The 21026-nt window shown below is 41.4% G+C and overlaps 1 protein-coding gene across 3 annotated transcripts in view; it reads right to left on the minus strand.

Annotated features, from left to right (window-relative positions):
• Positions 1 to 21026, minus strand: part of PCSK5 (proprotein convertase subtilisin/kexin type 5) — a 437218-nt gene that overhangs the window by 312109 nt on the left and 104083 nt on the right. For all 3 annotated transcript variants that reach the window (XM_044273909.1, XM_044273924.1, XM_044273916.1), the window contains exon 4: positions 1963 to 2106. In XM_044273909.1, the coding sequence (XP_044129844.1) occupies positions 1963 to 2106 (144 nt within the window). The remainder of the gene's footprint in view (positions 1 to 1962; positions 2107 to 21026) is intronic.

A 21026-nucleotide genomic window follows, 5' to 3' on the forward strand; every position in this document is an offset into this window, starting at 1 on the left:
GCCCGCCCCGCCGCAGTGACAAAAAATATATATTTTTTTGATCACTGCACAATCACTTTACAAGCGCTGCGGCGATAAAAAAATCAGTTTCGATATTTTTTATCAATCGCAGCGGCCTCCGGTACTTCGCTAGCCTCCCATTTGTAAGACAGGCTCGCGTGGTGCCACAGCACTTTTTTTTGTATGACCTAGTCGCCGGGACTTCCCCCAACGGCTTGTTACCACCCGTCTTGCAAGGGGGGAGAGGGTTGCCTTGTGTAACCAAGAACTGCTCGCGGTGAAATAGAGAGACAAGAGTGACGTTTACATGCTCTCCTCCATTCACGCAGACACGACAATACAAAATGAACGAGCAACCAGTGTCATTGAAAAGCCCCTCTGTGTCCACGACTATAATTTGCTCATGGGAGGGGTGGACTTCAATGACCAGATGTTGGCTCCGTATTTAGTTTCCCGACGCACCAGAAGAAGTATAAGAAGGTGTCTGTATATTTAATTCAATTGGCTGCATATAATAGTTTTGTTCTCTACAGTAAGGCTGGGAGAACAGGTGTGTAAAAAGACACCCCAAAACACATTGCCCTACTTCTTCTGAGTACGGCGATACCAGATGTGTCACACTTTTTTACAGCCTAGGTGGGAAAAGGGGCCCACATTCCAAAGAGCACCTTTCGGATTTCACAGTATAACTACCCCACAAGTGACCTCATTTTGGAAAGAAGACACCCCAAGGTATTCCATGAGGAGCATGGCGAGTTCATAAAATTTTTACATTTTTGTCACAAGTTAGCGGAAAATGACGATTTCTTTTTTTTCCTTACAAAGTCTCATATTCCACTAACTTGTGACAAAAAATAAAAACTTCCATGAACTCACTATGCCCATCACGAAATACCTTGGGGTGTCTTCTTTCCAAAATTGGGTCACTTGTGGGGTATTTATACTGCCCTGGCATTTTAGGGGCCCAAATGCGTGCGAAGTAGTTTGAAATCAAAATCTGTAAAAAATGGCCTGTGAAATCCAAAAGGTGCTCTTTGGAATGTGACAAAAAATAAAAAGTTCTATGAACTCACTATGCCCATCAGCGAATACCTTAGGGTGTCTACTTTCCGAAATGGGGTCATTTGTGGGGGTTTTCTACTGTCTGGGCATTGTAGAACTTCAGGAAACATGACAGGTGCTCAGAAAGTCAGAGCTGCTTCAAAAAGCGGAAATTCACATTTTTGTACAATAGTTTGTAAAAAAAAACTTTTACCCAAACCATTTTTTTTACCCAAACATTTTTTTTTATCAAAGACATGTAGAACAATAAATTTTGAGAAAAATGTATATATAGATGTCGTTTTTTCAATAAAAAAATTACAACTGAAAGTGAAAAATTTCATTTTTTTGCAAAAATTTCGTTAAATTTTGATTAATAACAAAAAAGTAAAAATGTCAGCAGCAATGAAATACCACCAAATGAAAGCTCTATTAGTGAGAAGAAAAGGAGGTAAAATTCATTTGGGTGGTAATTTGCATGACCGAGCAATAAATGGTGAACGTAGTGTAGTGCAGAATTGTAAAAAGTGGTCTGGTCATTAAGGGTGTTTAAGCTAGGGGAGCTGAGGTGGTTAAGGTGCTTCAGGCCAACACTATTAAATTATACTATGTATTCTATACAACTGACTGACGATTATCAAGAGATGGAGCTCAATTTGCTACTATAGATCTGGGGTCTTTCTAATTATAGTATTACTTTGGACAACTTTGAAACTTTAGAGACTTCCATGGAGACTGCTTTATAGATATGGGTGTATAAATTAACACCTTACAACCCTGCATCTTCGGTCAGAATTTAATCTCAGTTGTAGTATGTGATAAAGACATCATTATGGTAGGTCAGAAACCTACTTCACCAACACTACTGCTTATGACAAAAATTTTCTTACAATCTTTTTGCAGCCATTTTTAAGAACTTACATAATTCTGCATCAGGTCAGGATGATTCCTTTCAATGCCATCATCTAGAATAGTAACTATCACATTTTTTCCAGTGTATCCTCGTTTCCAAGCTCCTACGATGTTCATGTCTGATTGACAGTGGTGGGCGTTCTCGCTGCAGTGCTGTGGGGAAAAAATGGACAGCTTGTCAAAATGTTACTAGTTACACATAAGAGTATCACATTATTTCAGTCCACAATGCAATCTATTTATATTTAGAGCATTATAGATACATACTACAAAGTAAATAGGACAGAATGGAATTGGACAATTGCACAGATACTAAATAACAAAATTAATTAAATCTGCCAGCTATAATTAAAAGAAACATAGAGGCTTCAGTAAATTCGTTTTTATGCAAGGCTTAATTTAGTACAATGGATGACAACAAACAATAAAGTACTTATAGGTTTATCATGCAATATAAACATAAAATGTGTGCATCTTCTCACTGGTCAAGGTACATGAAAGAGGTGTTGTCATCATATCCACAGAAAGCCAGCCAGAAATGTGGTATCAAGAGGCAGCCATTCTGACTTCATCAGAGGAAAATCTGACAGCAGCTATCCACTCTGGCTCACAGAGAGACTCTAGCAAGGAAAGCCATCTTCAGCACCAATATACCCTAATAGGACATATAGGAAGGGGTTGTCCCTTTAGCTCCCTTTAACAAGGAGTCAATATTGGTTTAAAGAATGTAAAAGCACAAGCTCTGAACAATAATCAGCCTATGGGAGACAAAATGATGCTTATTGCTGTGATATTAATAAATGGATACTGAATATCCCACCATCTACAGTACATAATATCATCAAAAAATTCCTAGATCTGCCCTGTTCCCTAGGCCCTGGATGCTTGTGATCTACAGGCCCTGAGGTGGCACTGCATTAAAAACAGCCATGACTCTGTACTAGAAATCACTGCAAGGGTTCCAGAACACTTCCACAAATCATTGTCTGTGAACACAGTTCACAAATGCAATCCACAGATGCAAATTAAAGCTGTATCATGCAAAGAAAAAGCCATATGTCAAAACGATCCAGAAAAACTGCTGTTGTCTCTGGGCCAAAACCCATGTAAAATTGACTGAGGCACAGTGGAAAACTGTTTTGTGGTTATATGAATCAAAATGTGACATTTTTTGTGGACAACACAGATGCGGTGTAAGGTAAGATGCCTTTATTGTCACTGTACAATACAATGTAATACAATGTACAATACAATGAAATGTTGTTTGGAGCAATCCTAGATGCCATGGACAGGGGAACAAGAACTCACATTTAAACTAAAGCATTACACTAGAAAAAAAAAACAAAAAACATTGCACTAGAAGGCATTACTATTCACAGTTCACAGCATATATATAGCAAGAGCAAAGTAGGAAGTGCTTATGAGTATATATACACACTGATTCAGACACCACTGCAGACAAGAGGTCATCATGGGGTCATGAATGCAGCAGTCACTTTCAGTGGACTCAAGTGGAGAGGGACCATCCAGCTTGTTATCAGCGCACAGTTCAAAAGCCTGCATCTCTGATGGTATGGGGTTGCACTAGTATCTATAGTGTGCAATGCCAACCAGTATATAGAGGTTTTAGAACAACATATGCTGCCATTCACATGTCTCTTTCAGGGAAAGCCTTGCATAGTTCAGCAAGACAATACTAAACCATATACTGCATTTGTCACAACAGCATAGCTTCACAGAAGAAGAATCCTGGTGCTGAACTGGTCTGCCTTCAGTCCAGACCCTTCACCAATAGAAAACATCTTGCACATCACAGAACGGAAAATCTGGCAAACAAGACCCAGGACTGTTGAGCAGCTAGAATCTTACATCAGACAAGAATGAGATAACCAATAATATTACACACATATAGTATAAACTCAATCTTTATTATTTAAAAGAGAACAATTAAATACATACTACAGCAAAAAAATGAATATAGTGGTAACAGTGCAGGAATATACTGAGACAAGTATAAAACCACCATCCCTCCAACACTAATAACTCCTATGGTTCGCTTTGCGCAGTCAATGGAAAGATTGCACACCAACAATTAATACAAATATTGAGTAGAGATCATATATAAAAGTATAAATAGTGGTAAAATCTAAGACCTTGACCATATGCCATAATACCTAATCCTACCCATTGCAATGTCATTGCATATAAGTTAGACATGGAGTCTCCACAGGAATCTCCAAATACACCACAAGTGTGCTACCATAGATGCAAACATAAACAATGGGCAATAGATAATAATAGGCATAAAGCAAGCAATACTGACCAGGAGAGGAGAGAGGATGATGGCACCAACCCGATGCGTTTTGCCTCGCTTCATATATGCCCCCTGAAGAAGCGAGGCGAAACGTGCGTCGGGTTGTATTTGCTTGCTTAATGCCTATTATTATCCATTGCCCATTGTTTATGTTTGCATCTATGGTAGCACACTTGTGGTGTATTTGGAGATTCCTGTGGAGACTCCATGTCTAACTTATATGCAATGACATTGCGGTGTACACCTAATCGTACAATGGCTAGGATTAGGTATCATGGCATATGGTCAAGGTCTTAGATTTGCCCACTATTTATACTTTTATATGTGATCTCTACACGATATTTGTATTAATTGTTGGTGTGCAATCTTTCCATTGACTGCGCAAAACGAACTATAGGAGTTATTGGTGTTGGAGGGATGGTGGTTTTATACTTGTCGCAGTATATTCCTGCACTGCTACCACTATATGCATTTTTTTGCTGTATTATGTATTTAACTGTTCTCTTTTAAATAATAAAGATTGAGTTTATACTATATGTGTGTAATATTAATTGGTTATCTGTTTGAGTGACACATATATTCTACCATTCACATCAAGGTATTGGTTGTTAATCAGACAAGAATGAGACAACATTCCTCTCCCGAAACCAGCAATTGATCTCCTCACAGGCTGTTCTTAAAAGAAGAAGGGATGCAATATACAATGGTAGACATGGCTCTGCCACAACTAATTTGAGATGTGTTGCTGCCATTAAGTTCTAAATGAGTTAATTTTTTTCATGAAATGGTAAAATATCTCACTTCAACATTTGATATGTGTTCTATGTTCTACTGTGAATAAAATATGTGCCCATGAGATTTGCAAATCATTGAATTCTGCTTTTATTTGCATGTTACACAGCAAAACTTTTTGGGAATTGGGGTAGTACTTTCACAACTATGCAACTGTCATATGAAGCCTCTGTGCCATAGGAAGTGGGCGTGGCTACAGACGTGTTCCAACCTGGCGTTGTGTAAAGCCCTTGCAATGTGCCTACATTGTGAGATCCACATAGTGATTGTCCAGGAAAACCCACACTTATTAGTGACTACCTCTCAGGTATATGGTCTTATATTTGTACAATATGTATTTCTTCAAAGTATACACCAGATATTCCTGCATAAAAAGTTCATATGACAATACTACAGCAGCTGGGACAGCAGAAAATTAATTTATAGGGATCAATGATCCATATTCCTATAAAAGAGGAATACTATAAAAGTGTCCAGATATCTTCAAGATATCTTTCCAACTACAACGTATACATGTACACTTGGATCAGTGTATATTCTTAATGGGGAGAGGGGAGTAAAGACCCCTTTACATGGGAAGACACAGCGGTCAATTATTAGGAACAAACTGCTAGGTGCCAATACCTCCCTGCTTGTCAGAGGAGGTGATAACTGCATTTACATTTAGAAATTACCTCCACTGTATAAAGACAAGGGTTAGTATAATCCTTCATCCCCATACAGAATCATTGTTTTTGGACAGCAGATCACTATTTAGGGAGCACTATCTGCTTGCCCAGAAATAATGATTTAGGTGATCGACTCATTGATGGTTTCACCCAATGAATGAGCATTTGCTCATTTATCAGGTGATCAGGGAAATAAATGTCAACATGTGTTCCTAGGAACCCTCCCTCCCAGTAATTGCTCTGATCATTGGTCCATGTAAAAAGACCTCTCTCAGTGGGTTAACTCCCTTGGGAACAATAGTATCGGCATGCAATTCAATACATACAATCCTTTTTTCCCTGAAATAATCTCTTGGGTCAGAGTCGAAATATCCCTAATTCAAATCGGGTTCTGTGCACTTTATGCGTTTGTGTAAGAGCGTATTAAGTAGTGAGGTCACTCCAGATTTTGTCAGAATCACTGTGTGACCATCATAATGCTCAATGTCATAAAAGCCTATCAGAGTACTAAAGGATCTAGAACCAGGCTCTGACCAAATGGACCCATGAGGTTCATCTATCTAAAACTGACTGTACCATATCGGAATCAGCCAGGATCCGCTATTGTCTATGTTTTCTCAAACCTTTACCAATGACAAGCTCAGTGCAGATGTAATTTATAGTTGTAGGATGGGACCTCTGAATCCTTCCTTTCATGGACCCAAGCCACCTTAGTCTCACGCAGACGTTCCTAAGGAGGTCTACGCACCTGTAATCTAGGCATGGATCTCCTGATACCATAGAACGTCCAACCAAACATTGCTCAAAGTATGCAGTGTAGACTTTTTCAGTAATAATTCTTTTCACTTCCTCACCTGCCACATACATTTATTAGTCCTGGCTTTGTGCTAAACCATCAGTTCATTAGAATCTTCATTTATACCCTGGACGTATAAAATGGAAGATTGTCTATAAAGACGTCCCATTACTACATAAACAGGAAATGATAAAACTTGTACACCAAGCTCAGCTTCTTTGCTATGCTCTTATGTGGAGACAAATAGATTCAATTTAGCTCATTTACTTCAGATGGTCTTTGTAGGAGATGCAATTTAAGGCAATGCAAACAAAGTGCTTGGATTTTATCTAGGTATATTTATTTCTACTATTTATTTCTACTACTTTGTGCTTCATTTTGCTGCTTCATCTTTCTTACCAGTGTAAAAATATAACCATGAACAATATGCTTTAGAGATCAATGCCGGCATAAATATGTACGTAGCTTTTATTTGTGTCTCCAAAACAGACTTTTTATAAAATGAAATGGACATATCTGTAAATCTATTGCTATAGTACAATTGGCTGTTACTTGCTGCACAATTACAGGAGCTACAAATGTTACCCTTTATGGAAAACCATTACAGAAGTCAACTGAAATTCAACCTGTCCGTAGTAATAAAGTGTCACAATGTTTCTTGCATAAATCCGAAGAATGCGTTAAAGTTTTCATAAAGCTTTTGATGTCATAGAAACATATGAAACGTTTTGATCACTAAATGCTGGGACCCCACCAATCAGTAGAATGAGGAGAGAGAAGTTGTCGCATATGGTGCTCTCTCTATTTGCTGCCGGAGACGTTCTCTATAGACGTCCATGTGAGCATCTTGTTATGTCCTCTGCAGCAAGGAGAGAGAGCATGATATTAAAGCACTCTTCTCTCCTTGTTCCAGAAATTGGAGGGGTCTCAGCGCTGAGACCCCCACAGATCAAAACCTTTGAGAGCACAATGACTCTTCAATGCTGAAATGTGGTACCTTCCTCACCTTCCAGCAGCCTTCATTTCCACAATTCCTGCCTGCAGGTTCTTGTAAAAGTTTAGATACCAACTCAGTCACCAACAAATCCATCTAATGTAAACCAGTAAATACGAGATATGGTAAAGGAGGGGGATGCAGCTGCAGTTCAGTTTCTGTGAGACAACAAAAGGAAGAGGGGGCAGCAGGAGGGAGATATCTAACTAGCTCAAAGCTCAGCACAGCTTTTACATCACACCAGGAACATCCTTAAAACAGGTAAAATACACAACATTTTCGCTTTACTACATGTAATACAGCAATTGTGTTTTTTTTATTTTTTATGAATAGGTACAATTTAAGACCTCATTCACACTTCAGTGAATCAAGGACGTGTGTTGTCCAAGTTCACGGACAGCACACATATCTATTGATTTGAATGTGCTTATTCACACATCATTGGTTTTCCAACATGAACAACCTTGGTCCATTTTGCTGACCAAAGATGCCCACATTAAAGTCTGTGGGTTCGTAAAAACCACTGACGGAGGACTGATGGCATCCATGTTCTGTCTGCGACTACTGTTAGCAGATGCACTGGAAATCTCTTTTTCAGCCTAGCAGTGCCTGTGGAATATGGATCACACACATGGGACACATGGACCAACAATGGATCCTTCACAGACATAAACGTTACTACCCCTTTAATGTACCCTCTGGTGCACAGTTGTCTTTTGGTATCACACACTGAGCATCATGGTACTCTCATGATAAGATTTAGAACTTCCAAGCCCAAGGGTGTGGGGGATATGTATATACACAAGACTATTCATTAATGAATAGCAAGCAAATTGTTCTGCGCAATGGAAGGGGAGTGTGAAAGGCTGGCATGAAGCATGTGGACAAAGTACTGCTGTGACATGTTTCAATAAAGCTAACAAAATCCTAATTTACTATTATAAGGCTAAGGTACAGAGACTGCTGCATTCAGGAGCCCATTAGGAAGTAACAGGCAATGCTTTGTTTTGTCTCTGCTTTATTTACAGGCCCCTTACATATCGGGCTAGACTTGCTTTCTGAGCAACACAAAAAGCTTGTATAGTCATTTCAAAGCATCCAAGTTAACAATGTGGCAATGCTGAATAAGCAGCGTATGGTTTGCAAACACTCTATTAGGCATGGGGCATGAAATGAGACAGTAAGGCTACACAGAGTGCATCAAAGCCTTGCTACCAATCTCATGTGGAGCATATTAGTAGCGTTCCATAAAGATTTCTGAAAGAGTCCTTGCAAGAATCTGGATTTTTCTTAAAATAATATGATCTTCTTCACTATACTGTCATAAAAAGGAATTATAGAAAGTGGTACAACCACTGCATTTTTAGAAGGAAGGATCTTATTTCCCACCTAGTGGGTAAATGTATTCATAAGGGTTATGATGCTAGCTCATTATTCAAAAGCAGTTGAGGGTGCTTAGATTTTAGGTCCAAAGGTCTGTGTTTCATAATGCCTTGAAAAATGGATATAAGGATTAAGTGGGATATTTATCAAAACTACCAATCAGCAACCAATCAGATTCCACCTTTCATTTTCCAAAGGAGCTCTGAAAAATGAAAGGTGGAATCTGATTGGCAGCTATTGACAACTAAGCCAGTTTTCTTTTACACCAGTTTTGATAAATCTCCCCCTAAAGCTTTATTTTTCTTCTGCTACTAGCTCCAATGGCCATTCTATGCTCACACCGCCCTACAGTTGTTGTACAGTCTGTCAGGATGGGGGCTAGACTCTACTGGCTAGTCACAGACACTATGGGGGTCATTTATCAAACAGGCAGCTTATGGGGCAACTGGTAAAACCTAGGTTCCACTGCTCCTTAAATTTCATTTAGGGTTCATTTACACAACTATATGGCCATGGTGACAGCAAAAAGTAGGTCCACAACACATGGGCACCGGCTCTGTGAACTCTGTGCTGTGGATGCAGACCCATTGACTTGAATGGGTCCGCGATCCGCAAAAAATGGCAAAAGATAAGACATGGCCTATCTTTTGCGGAGCAGAGGCATGGATCTGAAGCCCACAGAAGCGCTTCCGTGGCCTTACAGGTCTGTGTCTCTGCACAGCAAAAGATAGGACATGTCCTATCTTTTGCCGTATTTTGCGGATCGTGGACCCATTCAAGTAAATGAGTACAAACTGCAGCACAAAGTTTATTTGCGGTCCACAGCATGGGCATGGTGACCATGGGGTTGTATGAATGTGCCTTACTCTTTGCCTCTGTCTTAGATCACCAGTGTGCTCCTACGTGGATGACTAGGCCCAGACCTCTGCTCATGCTATAGTAGGCCTCTTTATCACTCATTTACCTTACTCTTCACACACAATTATATGGACACACCTTAGCCCCACCTATAGACACAATGCTTTTAGTGCTGCACCATCAAGTCAGCAAAGGAAACCAACTGAATGGCCTCTGCTGACTGACACCTCTTCCTGCTACAGGATGACATGAACTAACATAAGAAATGCCAACACCAGTGGGCAGGGGTTCACCAGCTCCTACTCTATGTGCTAGATCGTGGCTGGACTTTGTAATATAGTAATATACAGTGTACTATAATTGCACATAATACACAACTAAATCAGTGAAAAATACAGTGCAATCTGTCAGTTCGAAAGGAGTAGGACACTTAAAGTTCAACACTTTATAATTCAGTTTCTGATACTTTTTATAGGCCACAGAGTGACATCAGAAGTTCTCATCAGTTGGGGGTCTGGGTTTCTGAAACCCACCAAAACAAAACCTGCTAAAGTACTCCCTGTAGCTCCAGTTCATATCAGCTTTTTCCAGCTTTAGAGTTGAGGATGGCCGATAGACTATACTGCAAATTGAGGATGAATTCAGCTCTCCAGAGCAAAGCTGGGAGAACCTAGTTGGACTCAAAGGTTTAATGAGCTCTAACATGCACTTTAAAAGCTATGATCCAGATGAACAGCAAAGGTCTAACAGCCCTACTAGAGGCTGCACTCCTATAAATGAAGACTTCTCCTCTACCAGGAGCAGCATTCTGAAATGGTATCTGTATAATTCTGTCTTCTGTCAGTGAGCACCAACCTCCATAAGGATGTATTATGAAATTAATTTATGACCTTTATAGATTTACGAAATAAAAATGATTGGCGGTTATGTCCAAATTGGCTCATAATTTGCTGCAATATTTTGCCGCAGTAAGCAAATCTCAGAATCCCTTAAAATAGGGTTGGTGCTTATTTAACGTTAAAGTGAATCTAAACGCTTCCTCTTCTGTGTAGCTCATTTTCCCATATGGCTCATGCACATGACTGTATTTTGCATCCGTGTCTGATTCGCATTTTGGGGGAATTGCATACCAACCCATTCATTTCTATGGGTCAGCTGTCTGCATCTATGGTATATGTCCGTTCCACAAATTACAGAACATATGATATTCTACTCCATATCAGGGATGAGAATAGCAAATTCTAGTAATGGGAGTGAGAAAAATGCCGTTTACAAGGAAGGTATGCATATTTTGTGGATACCCAGCTGTGTGGATGAGGCCTATATGTTTGTCAGGCACTTTTTCTCACTAGTGGTTTAGTTGTTTATATTGTATAATTATTTTATCTTTCTTGTAATTGAAATCTCAGCTTTTCCTGACCAGTCATTGAGGGTCTTGAGCTGAAAAGCATCAGTCTGATAAAGCAGAGCCGCTATGTAACAAATGGAACATGCCTCTAATAAGACTAGAAGATGGCTTACAGTAATACATTATATCTGTGGAGCAATGTTGCAAACCTAAACACAGCCATGTATCCATCACTACGCTGAAATACACCCAATTAAAGGGGTTGTGTCCTCTGAGACATCTTACCTCTGGGACCCACACCTATCTCTAGAATGGGGCCCCTAAAGTGAATGAGAGGGCACCATGTATGAGCGGCGAGCCCTCTATTTACTTCTATGGGAGTTCTGAAGCCCCATAGAAGCGAACGGAGGGTGCACTGTGCATACACGGCCACCTGTTCAGTCACCTCTATGGGGCGGCCGAAATAGCCAAGTGCTCCGCTATTTTCAGCACTCCCATAGATGTGAAAGGAGGGTGGCTGCCCTTGCACAGCTCATTCTCGTTCACTCTGGGGGCCCTGTTCTAGAGATAGGTGTGGGTCCAAGAGGTGGGACTCGCAACTATCTGACATTGGTGGCATATCCTAGCGATATGGCATTGATATCTCAGATGAGACAACCCCTTTAAGCTGGCCATACACATTAGATGTATGTTGGCTGAACCCACCATTTTCGGTGACACTGGTCAACCGTGTTATGTGTATGGTAGCCTCCCACTTCACCCATTCGTAACACATGCATTCATTTCCAAGCTGAGCATGCATGTGTTTGGCGGGCTTGGGGTAGCTGTCTGCCAAACAAGCATTTGGCTAACAGTTATCTCATGGCTAGCTGTACAATTTTAAACTCAAAACTGGACATCTGTATTAAAGGAAATCTGTCACCAGTACTATGCTGCCCTATCTGAGCATCTGGGCAGCATAACCTGGATACAGATACCACATGGAAAACAGTCGGTCACTTCCTCGAATTGACCCAGTTGTTTTGTTGTAATTTGTACTGAACAGCTCCAGCACAGGCTGAGCACTGGAGTCTACTCAATACACTGCACGCACTAGGGAGTCCTCATATTTAGGAGCTCCCAGGCATTCCCCTCTTCCCCACCGCTGCTGTTTGACGGCTCTTTCCTACCCGCTGCGGGAAGTAAGGAGTAAATTGAGTGGACTCCAGTGCTCGGATTGTGCTGGAGCTATTCACAACAATTTATAGCACAATTACTGGGTTATTTCAAGTTAATGACCCAGCGTTTTGCTCAGAGTCTCTATCCTCAGATAGGACAGTATTAAACTGGTGACAGATTCCCTTTAAAGTTGCAAAACTATTGCCTGCTGTTTTACAAGTGCTGATGTTGGCAGAAGCTGTAGATACTAACAACTATTCTTTCTATTCTCTAGTACAGTGTATCTACTAGAGACCCTGTGATATAAGTGTTGTTGCCTCTTGACTGTCTTGACTATCCTAGTCCATACATAATATTAAGGAGTATAAGCATCCGAGAGACACGGGACTCTCTATGAGTAAAATGAGGACTGCTGTTAACAGTGGCAGAACAATCACCCTAGCGGCTGCTATGTGGAAGCTGGTCTGCACTGTAATGGATATGTGGGCATAACTACTGTGTGGGGGAACTAGGGGATCATAACTACTGTATGGGGGCAGTAGGGGAGCATAACTACAGTGTGCGGGCAGTAGGGGGGCATAACTACTGTGTAGGGGCACTAACAGGGCATTCTACTGCGTGGGGGATCTAGGGGGTCATAACTACTGTGGGGGGGGGCAGTAGGGGAGCATAACTACTGTGTAGGGGAAGTAGGGGGGCATACCTATTGTGTGGGGGCACTAACAGGACTTTATACTGTGTGGGGTCAGTGGGGGGCATAACTACTGTGTGGGGGCACTAAAAGGATTTTCTACTATGTGCGGGGCATTCTACTTTGTGGGGTAGGGGGACATAACTACTGTGTGGGGGCACTAACAGAGCATTCTACTGTGTGAGGGCACTATCAGGGCAATCTACTGTGTGGGGGCACTAAGGGGTATAACTACTGTGAAAAGGGTATTACACTGAGTGGATGAGGGGGTTCTATGGTCAATGTGAGTGAGCTGCGGGTTGGGTTACGAGAGAGTTTCTTGAGGAAGGGGGAAGCATTCCAAATTTGCTAAGGGGCCCAGCCTTTACTAATTACACTCCTGGCTGCTAACAAACAGTAGCTCTTCCTGTAGCAGACCCTCTACACCCATGTAGGACAGAGGTCAACAACGTTCACCACTCCAGCTGTTGGGAGACTACAACTCCCAGAATGCTCCATTCACTTCTATGGGAGTTCCAAGAACGGCCAAGCAAGTGTGTATACTGGGAGATGTAGTTTCACCATAGCTGGAGTGCCGAAGGTTGCTAATGCCTGGTTGTAATACATAGACAGGGCTTCATGTATATTTATCCCTTAGAGGTCACTGTGGGGACAATAAGCATCTGCAGGCCACTTCTCCAACAAAGTCAGCTACTTGTCGTGGACCTGAGGAGCTGGGACCACTGACTGTTGTAGAGCCTGTCACTTTGGTGAGGAGTTTGCTGTACAGCTATAATGGAGATGCCTTATTAGTCAGAGGGGATAAAGTGAGCACAGGATGAGCGGATTTCTGGATATTACAATACTGATGGAGTACTTGGCTGTTATTGTAGTTAGTTTATGCATGGGATTTATTCGGCTGAATATGAAATGATAATAATCGGATGTAAAAAATGAGTTCCCACGGCGACCAGTCATGAATGGACCACCCAGGGACCAGGGTAGTTAGAATATACAGCTGTTAAGCCTTTAGTATTTTTAGCGCTTGGCAGAACGAAAAATGTAATCACTGCAGGTAAAGTTGCCCTGGCATTAAGGGTAGGTTCACATCACGTTTTTGCCATTCGTTTAACATATACAAAAAACGTGTACATTAATAGATGTCTCAGACTGATGCCATAGAGTGGTTTCCATTAAAAAAGAAACGTATACGTTAATGTGTAGGTTTTGTTACCGGACTCTGAAGAATAGAAAAGCATAGTGTGCTACGCTTTTTTGTATCTTTTTTTCCCCCCAACATATACTGTACATTAAACAGATGGCAAAAACGTGATGTGAACCCACCCTAAAGGGTGTGCTTTAGTAACTATCTGCATTACTCATGTAATAACAATGTGCCACTCCTTTAGTATACCTCATTCACACGTCAGTGTTTTCCGTCAATGATTGTGACCCAAGATTGGAGCCTCCACAGACATAAGGTATAAGGGAAAGGCTGCTCCGGTTCTGTGTTTAGTGCTGCACCTGGTTTTGGCTCAAAATCACTGATCAAGCACTGACGTGTGAAAGAGGCTTGAGGCTACTTTCTCACTAGCGTTTTTGCTGGATCCGGCAGGGCTCAGCAAAAACGCTTCAGTTACTGATAATACAACCGTCTGCATCTGTTATCAACTCCATTGATAGTCAATGGGGGAACGAATCCCCCAATTTTCTATTGTGTCAGATTGTGTCAGAGAAAACGGATCCATCTCCATTGACTTGCATTGTGGGTCATGACAGCTCTGCATCCCAGAATGGAAAGCAAACTACAACATGTTGCGGTTTGCTCTCCGGTATGGGAACGCAACTAAACGGAACGGCATGCATTTTGGAGCATTCCATTCTTTTCAGTTCATTTGACAAGTTCAGTTTCAATTGACAATAATTGGGGACAAAACTGAAGCGCTTTTTTTCCGGTATTGAGCCCCTATGACGGATCTCAATACCGGAAAACTAAAACGCTAGTGTGAAAGTAGCCTAACTCCTACTAAAAGTTAATTATGTACAGCTGGGCATTACCTGACATTATCCAATCAGTGCTGCCAGTGTCAGACTGTGCAGTTACATACCCCAACTGACAACACGCGGTTGTGCATTTATTATTAACTTTCTACAGTGATATTAAAATATACTCCAGAATCGTTATTGCAAGGGCATGCTAATAGTTACTAAAGCACCCATGTCCACTGAAAGGTCAGTCCCAGAGGAGATAGAAATAAGCTTTCAGCTCCTGCATGGAGGATCAGGTCTGCGAAGCAGTAAAATACGCCCCGAGCATCCCTTCTGAGATCTAATCAGACATTTATGTGTGTACATAAACACAAGACTCCATCTGCATAAAACAGCTCTTCCCTGGTGCATGACAAACACTTCACAGTATGGGGAGCTTCCTGTGCCAGCGCCAGTGTTTGCTTTGGTACAAATTGTCTTGATTATCTCCCTGCCATCACTCTCACATAGATACATTCAGAGCGGGCCCTCCTGTAGTTTCTGCTTTACAGGCTTATTAATGTCATTTGCATATCGCAAGGAAATCTTGAAAAGGGAAATGCCTTTGTTTTCTTTTATGTGATCATGATGGTTTTGGCTGAGAGGAAGGAACAGAGACCTGTCCCATCTTATAGCACTTTTTTCAACCATTTATTCAAAATGTCTATTTATTATTTTAAAAAATTGCATGTTGTATCTTATTTTCTAGATGTTTTCTGTCCCACAGCTCTTTCTATTGAAGCAAATGTTAAAGGGGTTGTGTCGTCTCAGAAAACAGGGGCATATTGCTAGGATATGCCCCCATTGTCTGATAGGTGAAGGTCCCACCTCTGGGACCCGTATCTATCTCGTAAATGGAGCCTTGAAAGTCGGCCCCATAGAATTAAATGGGAGTGGCGGCCGCCCATGCGCGGTGCGCCCTCTGTGGCTTTCAAGGCTCCGTTTACGAGATAGGCGGGACATCTCATTGTCTGAGATAACACAATCCCTTTAACCCTATGAAAGGAGTTTGCTTTTCTAACTTCCAAGGTGCACGAGGGCTGTCATATGGCGCATGCTTACAGGGCGTGTCTGATGAATCACAATCACTGTCCATATGCCCTATTAGGAATGTCATGAAGGGTGCCCTGTCTCTGGACCCCCAGAATGGAGGGTTGCTCTGTAAGAGAGGCTCTCGTTCTGGTGGATTGAAGCTTATATTAAAAGGATGGCCATTCATCTGAATAAAAACCATGCAATATTAGATTCTTTACTGCAATAGCCAATGCACAGGATATGGATATATATCTGTAAAGAATAATTCAAGGCAACTGAATAATTCAAACCATCCAGCATAACAGACGTCTTTTTGCACTAAGGTCGTGAATAAGGTCATGGGATGAGACCGAAACGTTGGCCAGTGTTTATTCATAAATTTTCCTGAATGGATAATAAAGAATTACAATTTATCTACTAATACGAGTGCCGCGGTTCTATATATATTATATGACCATTGAATTTACCGCTGAGCACCGGAACAAATTAAAGGAGTGCCGTCCAAACAACTTTTTACTAGGAAAACTTTGATACACAATGAATCCGAATTTACTTGCGCTTAATGGTAACGAATCAGGTTTTCGTAAAATGGCGGCTGCACTTGTTACAAAGTGAAACTAAGGGTAGCGGAGACAAGCCGGGGAACGCAAAATGACCCATAATGCTGTGCAGCCAACCAATCTGCAGATAGCCATCCACTGTGAAGTCACAGCCCTATAAAACCCTCATCCCACGTAGTCTCTGCCATTGTCTTGTGAGCTGAGCATAGGGAGAGACGTGGCAAGCGCTCATGTGCTAGGGACAATGTTGCAGAAAATGATTAATAGAAGAATATCGGAGATGGGAGAGTGCAGGGAGACTGCAGGGAGAGTGCAGGGAGTCCGTTTTATTTATTCCTACATTTACTTATTCCTACATCAGCCATAAACTATATATATATATATATATATATTTAAAAAAAAGGAAATTCGGCGGCACCAGTACGCTGGCTCAGGTGCTATGTCCAAGGGAATGAGCTTCACCCTTAAAATATTTATCCGGAAATGGGACAGCACTCCAAGACTTGAAAAGAATAAATATCTTTATTCACCCATGTGAAAAAATAGCAGCAACGTTTCAGCTCACAACTGAGCCTTTCTCAAGTACAGTAATACACTGGTATATATCATACCAGTGTATCACTGTATTGCGGCGGCAGCAGGGAGCGCACAGCGTCATAGCAACCCATGACGCCGTGCGCTCCTGCTCTCAGGAGGAATCCAGGCTGCGGTTCCACGGCCCGCACACGGCTGTGAACAACGGCCGTGTGCATTCGGCCTAAGGCAGAGTGACCTGGGTATACCTGATTTATAGCAATTCATGATGAATTAACTCTTAACTAATTGCATTTCTTGGCTAACTTCAGTGAAGCTGCTGAATCGAATTTTTCAAAACTTCGCTCATCTTTAGTTCTCTCCGTTCACGTTAATTGGCAAGAGACTTAATATTGCAACTATCTCAACCATACTGAGCGTACACTGATATAACGTATCGATTATATTCCCTTTAAACAGAATAAATTAAAAGCTTAACAATCTTTAGTAGGAGATAATGACCGTGTCATTTTTGGGATCTCCTAAACTGCGGATCCGCAAAATATGCATGTGGTCCATATACAATCTGCATTTTTTTTTTTGCAGACCCATTGAAGTCAATGTAGTCTGCATTTTGTGGACATATTATATCTTTATGCAGAATGGACATACGGATGCGAAAAGCACAAAGTTGATCCTTGTGCTTTCGGCATCCGCATGTTCGTTCCACAAAAAGAACATGCAGACCACAGACCCACTGAAGTAAATTTGTCTGCAGAAAATGCGGATGCAACAGAGACTGTATCCATATTTGCAAAATACATTTGTGTGCATGAGACCTAAAGCACAGATCTGACCACCCCATGTATACAGGGTGAGGCAAAAGTCTGTACATACCCTTTTAACTGGTTTAATTTGTAGAACATTAACTTCCAGTGTGAGAAAGTATAAACTAGGAATTATTTGGTGGAGAAAATGTTTTCGGCCACCATTTTGAAATCCGCCATATTGAATTCAGCCCAGGTTTTTCCAGTGGGAAGGGGATCATGTGCTATATCAATCTTGGCTAGAATTTACTCAGAACACACTGGAAGTATCAGTTTTGACCTGATATTTACCAATTTAAGAGTTAAGCAAGGTCAAAATTTTCAAAAGGGCTTTATTTGATGTGTTCAATGTTCCGTCATTATGCTGGATGTACATAGTTAAATGTATAATTCAGTATTCGTGAAAACACGCTAAAGAACCACAGGTGATACTTCTTCACAGCTCTGTAGGATTCACCATTTCAGATGAGCCACACTGCGCAATATGGCCCACCTAAAATGCTGAATATCGATTATGAACGCCACTGGGGAGAGCAATTGATGATTTAGACACAGACAGCACCTTCATTACATACCCTTGTCTTTGCCCAGACCATTTCCAGAGGTTTAGAGGAAGTAAGTTTGGTGTCATGGTACCCATTACATACCCTGCAATTGACAACCAACCACTGTCACTTTTGTTTGCAGTGGTCTTGAGCAATGAGCAATGAATCCAGGTTTTGTTTGGTATTCAACAACTGTCGGGTACAAGTATAGAGGCTTTGTGGTGAGCACTTTTGTAATCATATCAACCGTTGGCGACGTCCTCCTCCCCTGGTCAGCGTAGCACTGTAGAGCTGCTCCAGAGACTTCCAAGCCAAGTTGCGATTTCCAGTAGCCGTGCAGCTCTTGCAAGAGCTAGTAGTGATATAGCTGTTCCCTACAACACCAGACGAGGCTGCGAGTTGAGGGTAAGAAGAACAACATTTATTGGTGCCACCCTTGGCCTTATATACCAGTCTCCATGGAAGGGGCCCTCCCCCGTGGAACTGATTGAGAACTGCATTACAACCACACAGACCAATGGAAATAATCACACAATATAGGACAGTCCCACACAATGTCTCCCCTCTGCCTGGGAGATAATCAGGTTAGACACTGTAGTAACCTAATCAACTCTAGACAGTAAAACCACATTTTCTTTTTATACATTAAAAAGTACCACAAAATCCACAATATTCCAACAGACAAACCGAGGGCTTCTGTTACAGCTTTAATCCTGCCTTTGCTGTGAAATGACAAAATGCCCCAAATGCTGGTGTGATGATCAGGGGTGCCATCACATATGACAGTCGGTCACTCCTAGTAGTGATATAAGGGGCACTAACAGCTCAGTGATATATGCAGGACATCTTGTGACCACCTTTGTTGCCTCTCATGGCAGGGCTTTCAACTGGCATTTTTCAGCAGGACAATGCTCTCCCACACAAAGCAAGGGCTTCCCAGGAACCTCCGCCAGACTGCAACAATTCCTTGGCCTGCCCGGTCATCTGATTTATCGACAATCGAGCATTTATGGGACCAGCTGGTATGCCAGCTTCTGCAACCAATGAGTGTGCAGGATCTATAGGTCCAGCTGCAACATCTGTGTGTTAGCCCAGCGGACTGTGTCGGCGCTGCTACTCCTACCTGCGGGTACGGGCACCGGGCTCTCTCTTTTCCTCCTGCTGTCATGCGCCGTGGTGACAAGCGAGGGTCTGCACCGGCCGCATTCACTATAATGGGGACCGGTTGGAGATCTGGCCGCAGCACGGCAAACATGCCGAGAGGCGGCCAGACAAAAACCTCAGTGTGCAGCTTTGGTTGAAACTGTCCTTTTTGCTAAACCTTTGTTCGACTAATGTGTGCATGGGTACCTTTAAAGTATACAGGCAGCTCAATTTCTATGCTTACTGACTCCATAGATAGATTAAAGGGGTTCTCCGGGATCTCCTATATTGATGACTTATCCTCAGGTCGGATCAGGTCAGATCGGCACGTTACCTCTCCCTTCTCTCTTCCTGTTCACTGCTGCTTTGCCATTGTCATCAATATAGGAGAGCCCGGAGAACCCCTTTAATTACTTGTGTGCTCATAAATATATGTGTTACCATTATCTCTTTTTTAAACGTATTCAGTATCAGTAATCTGCCTGGACAGCTTACAATGTCATTTTACAATGTAATTTTCTAAAAAGTGTTGGAAGTTTTGCATTCTTATTTTGAGTTCACCTCCACAAGTCAGAAGAATGTTACTTAATAGCAGCTTCTGCATTGCAATCAACATAGAAAGTGCCAACATAGCACTGTTAACCCCTTAAGGAACCTGCCATTTTTAGCAAATCTGACGTGTCACTTTATGCGGTAATAACTTTAAAACGCTTTTACTTATCCAGGCTATTCTTAGATTGTTTTCTTGTCACATATTGTACTTAATGACAGTGGTCAAAATATTTAATTTTTATTTATAAAAAATATCAAATTTACCAAAAAGTTGGAAAAATTAGCACGTTTCAATTTCTCTACTTTTATAATAGATAGTAATAACTCTGAAAAGTTATTTCTTTACATTCCTTATATATCTACTTCATGTTTGGATCATTTTGTGAATGTCATTTTATTTTTGGGGGGCGTTTGAAGGCTTAGAAGTTTAGAAGCAAATCCCACTAAGGACCAGTTAAGGTCTGAAATCACTTTGTGGGGCTTACATAATAGAAACCACTCAAAAATGACCACATTTTAGAAACTACACCCCTCAAAATATTCAAAACTGATTTTACAAACTTTGTTAAACAAGAATTAATGGAAAATGGAGATGACATTTCAGAATATCACTTTTTTTTAGCAGATTTAACATTTTACAAAATTTGTTTCTGCTAACAAAGCAAGGTTTAACAGCCAAACAAAACTCAATATTTATTGCCATGATTCTGTAGTTTAAAGAAACACCCCATATGTGCTGTATGGGCACACGGCAGGGCGCATAAGGAAAGAAACGCTATATGGTTTTTGGAAGGCAGATTTCACTGGGATCATTTTAAGCTGCAATGTCACATTTGAAGACCCCCTGATGTACCCCTAGAGTAGAAACTCCCCAAAAATGACCCCATTT

The sequence above is a fragment of the Bufo gargarizans genome, chromosome 1 (assembly GCF_014858855.1).
Source record: "Bufo gargarizans isolate SCDJY-AF-19 chromosome 1, ASM1485885v1, whole genome shotgun sequence".
Lineage (NCBI taxonomy): Eukaryota > Metazoa > Chordata > Amphibia > Anura > Bufonidae > Bufo > Bufo gargarizans.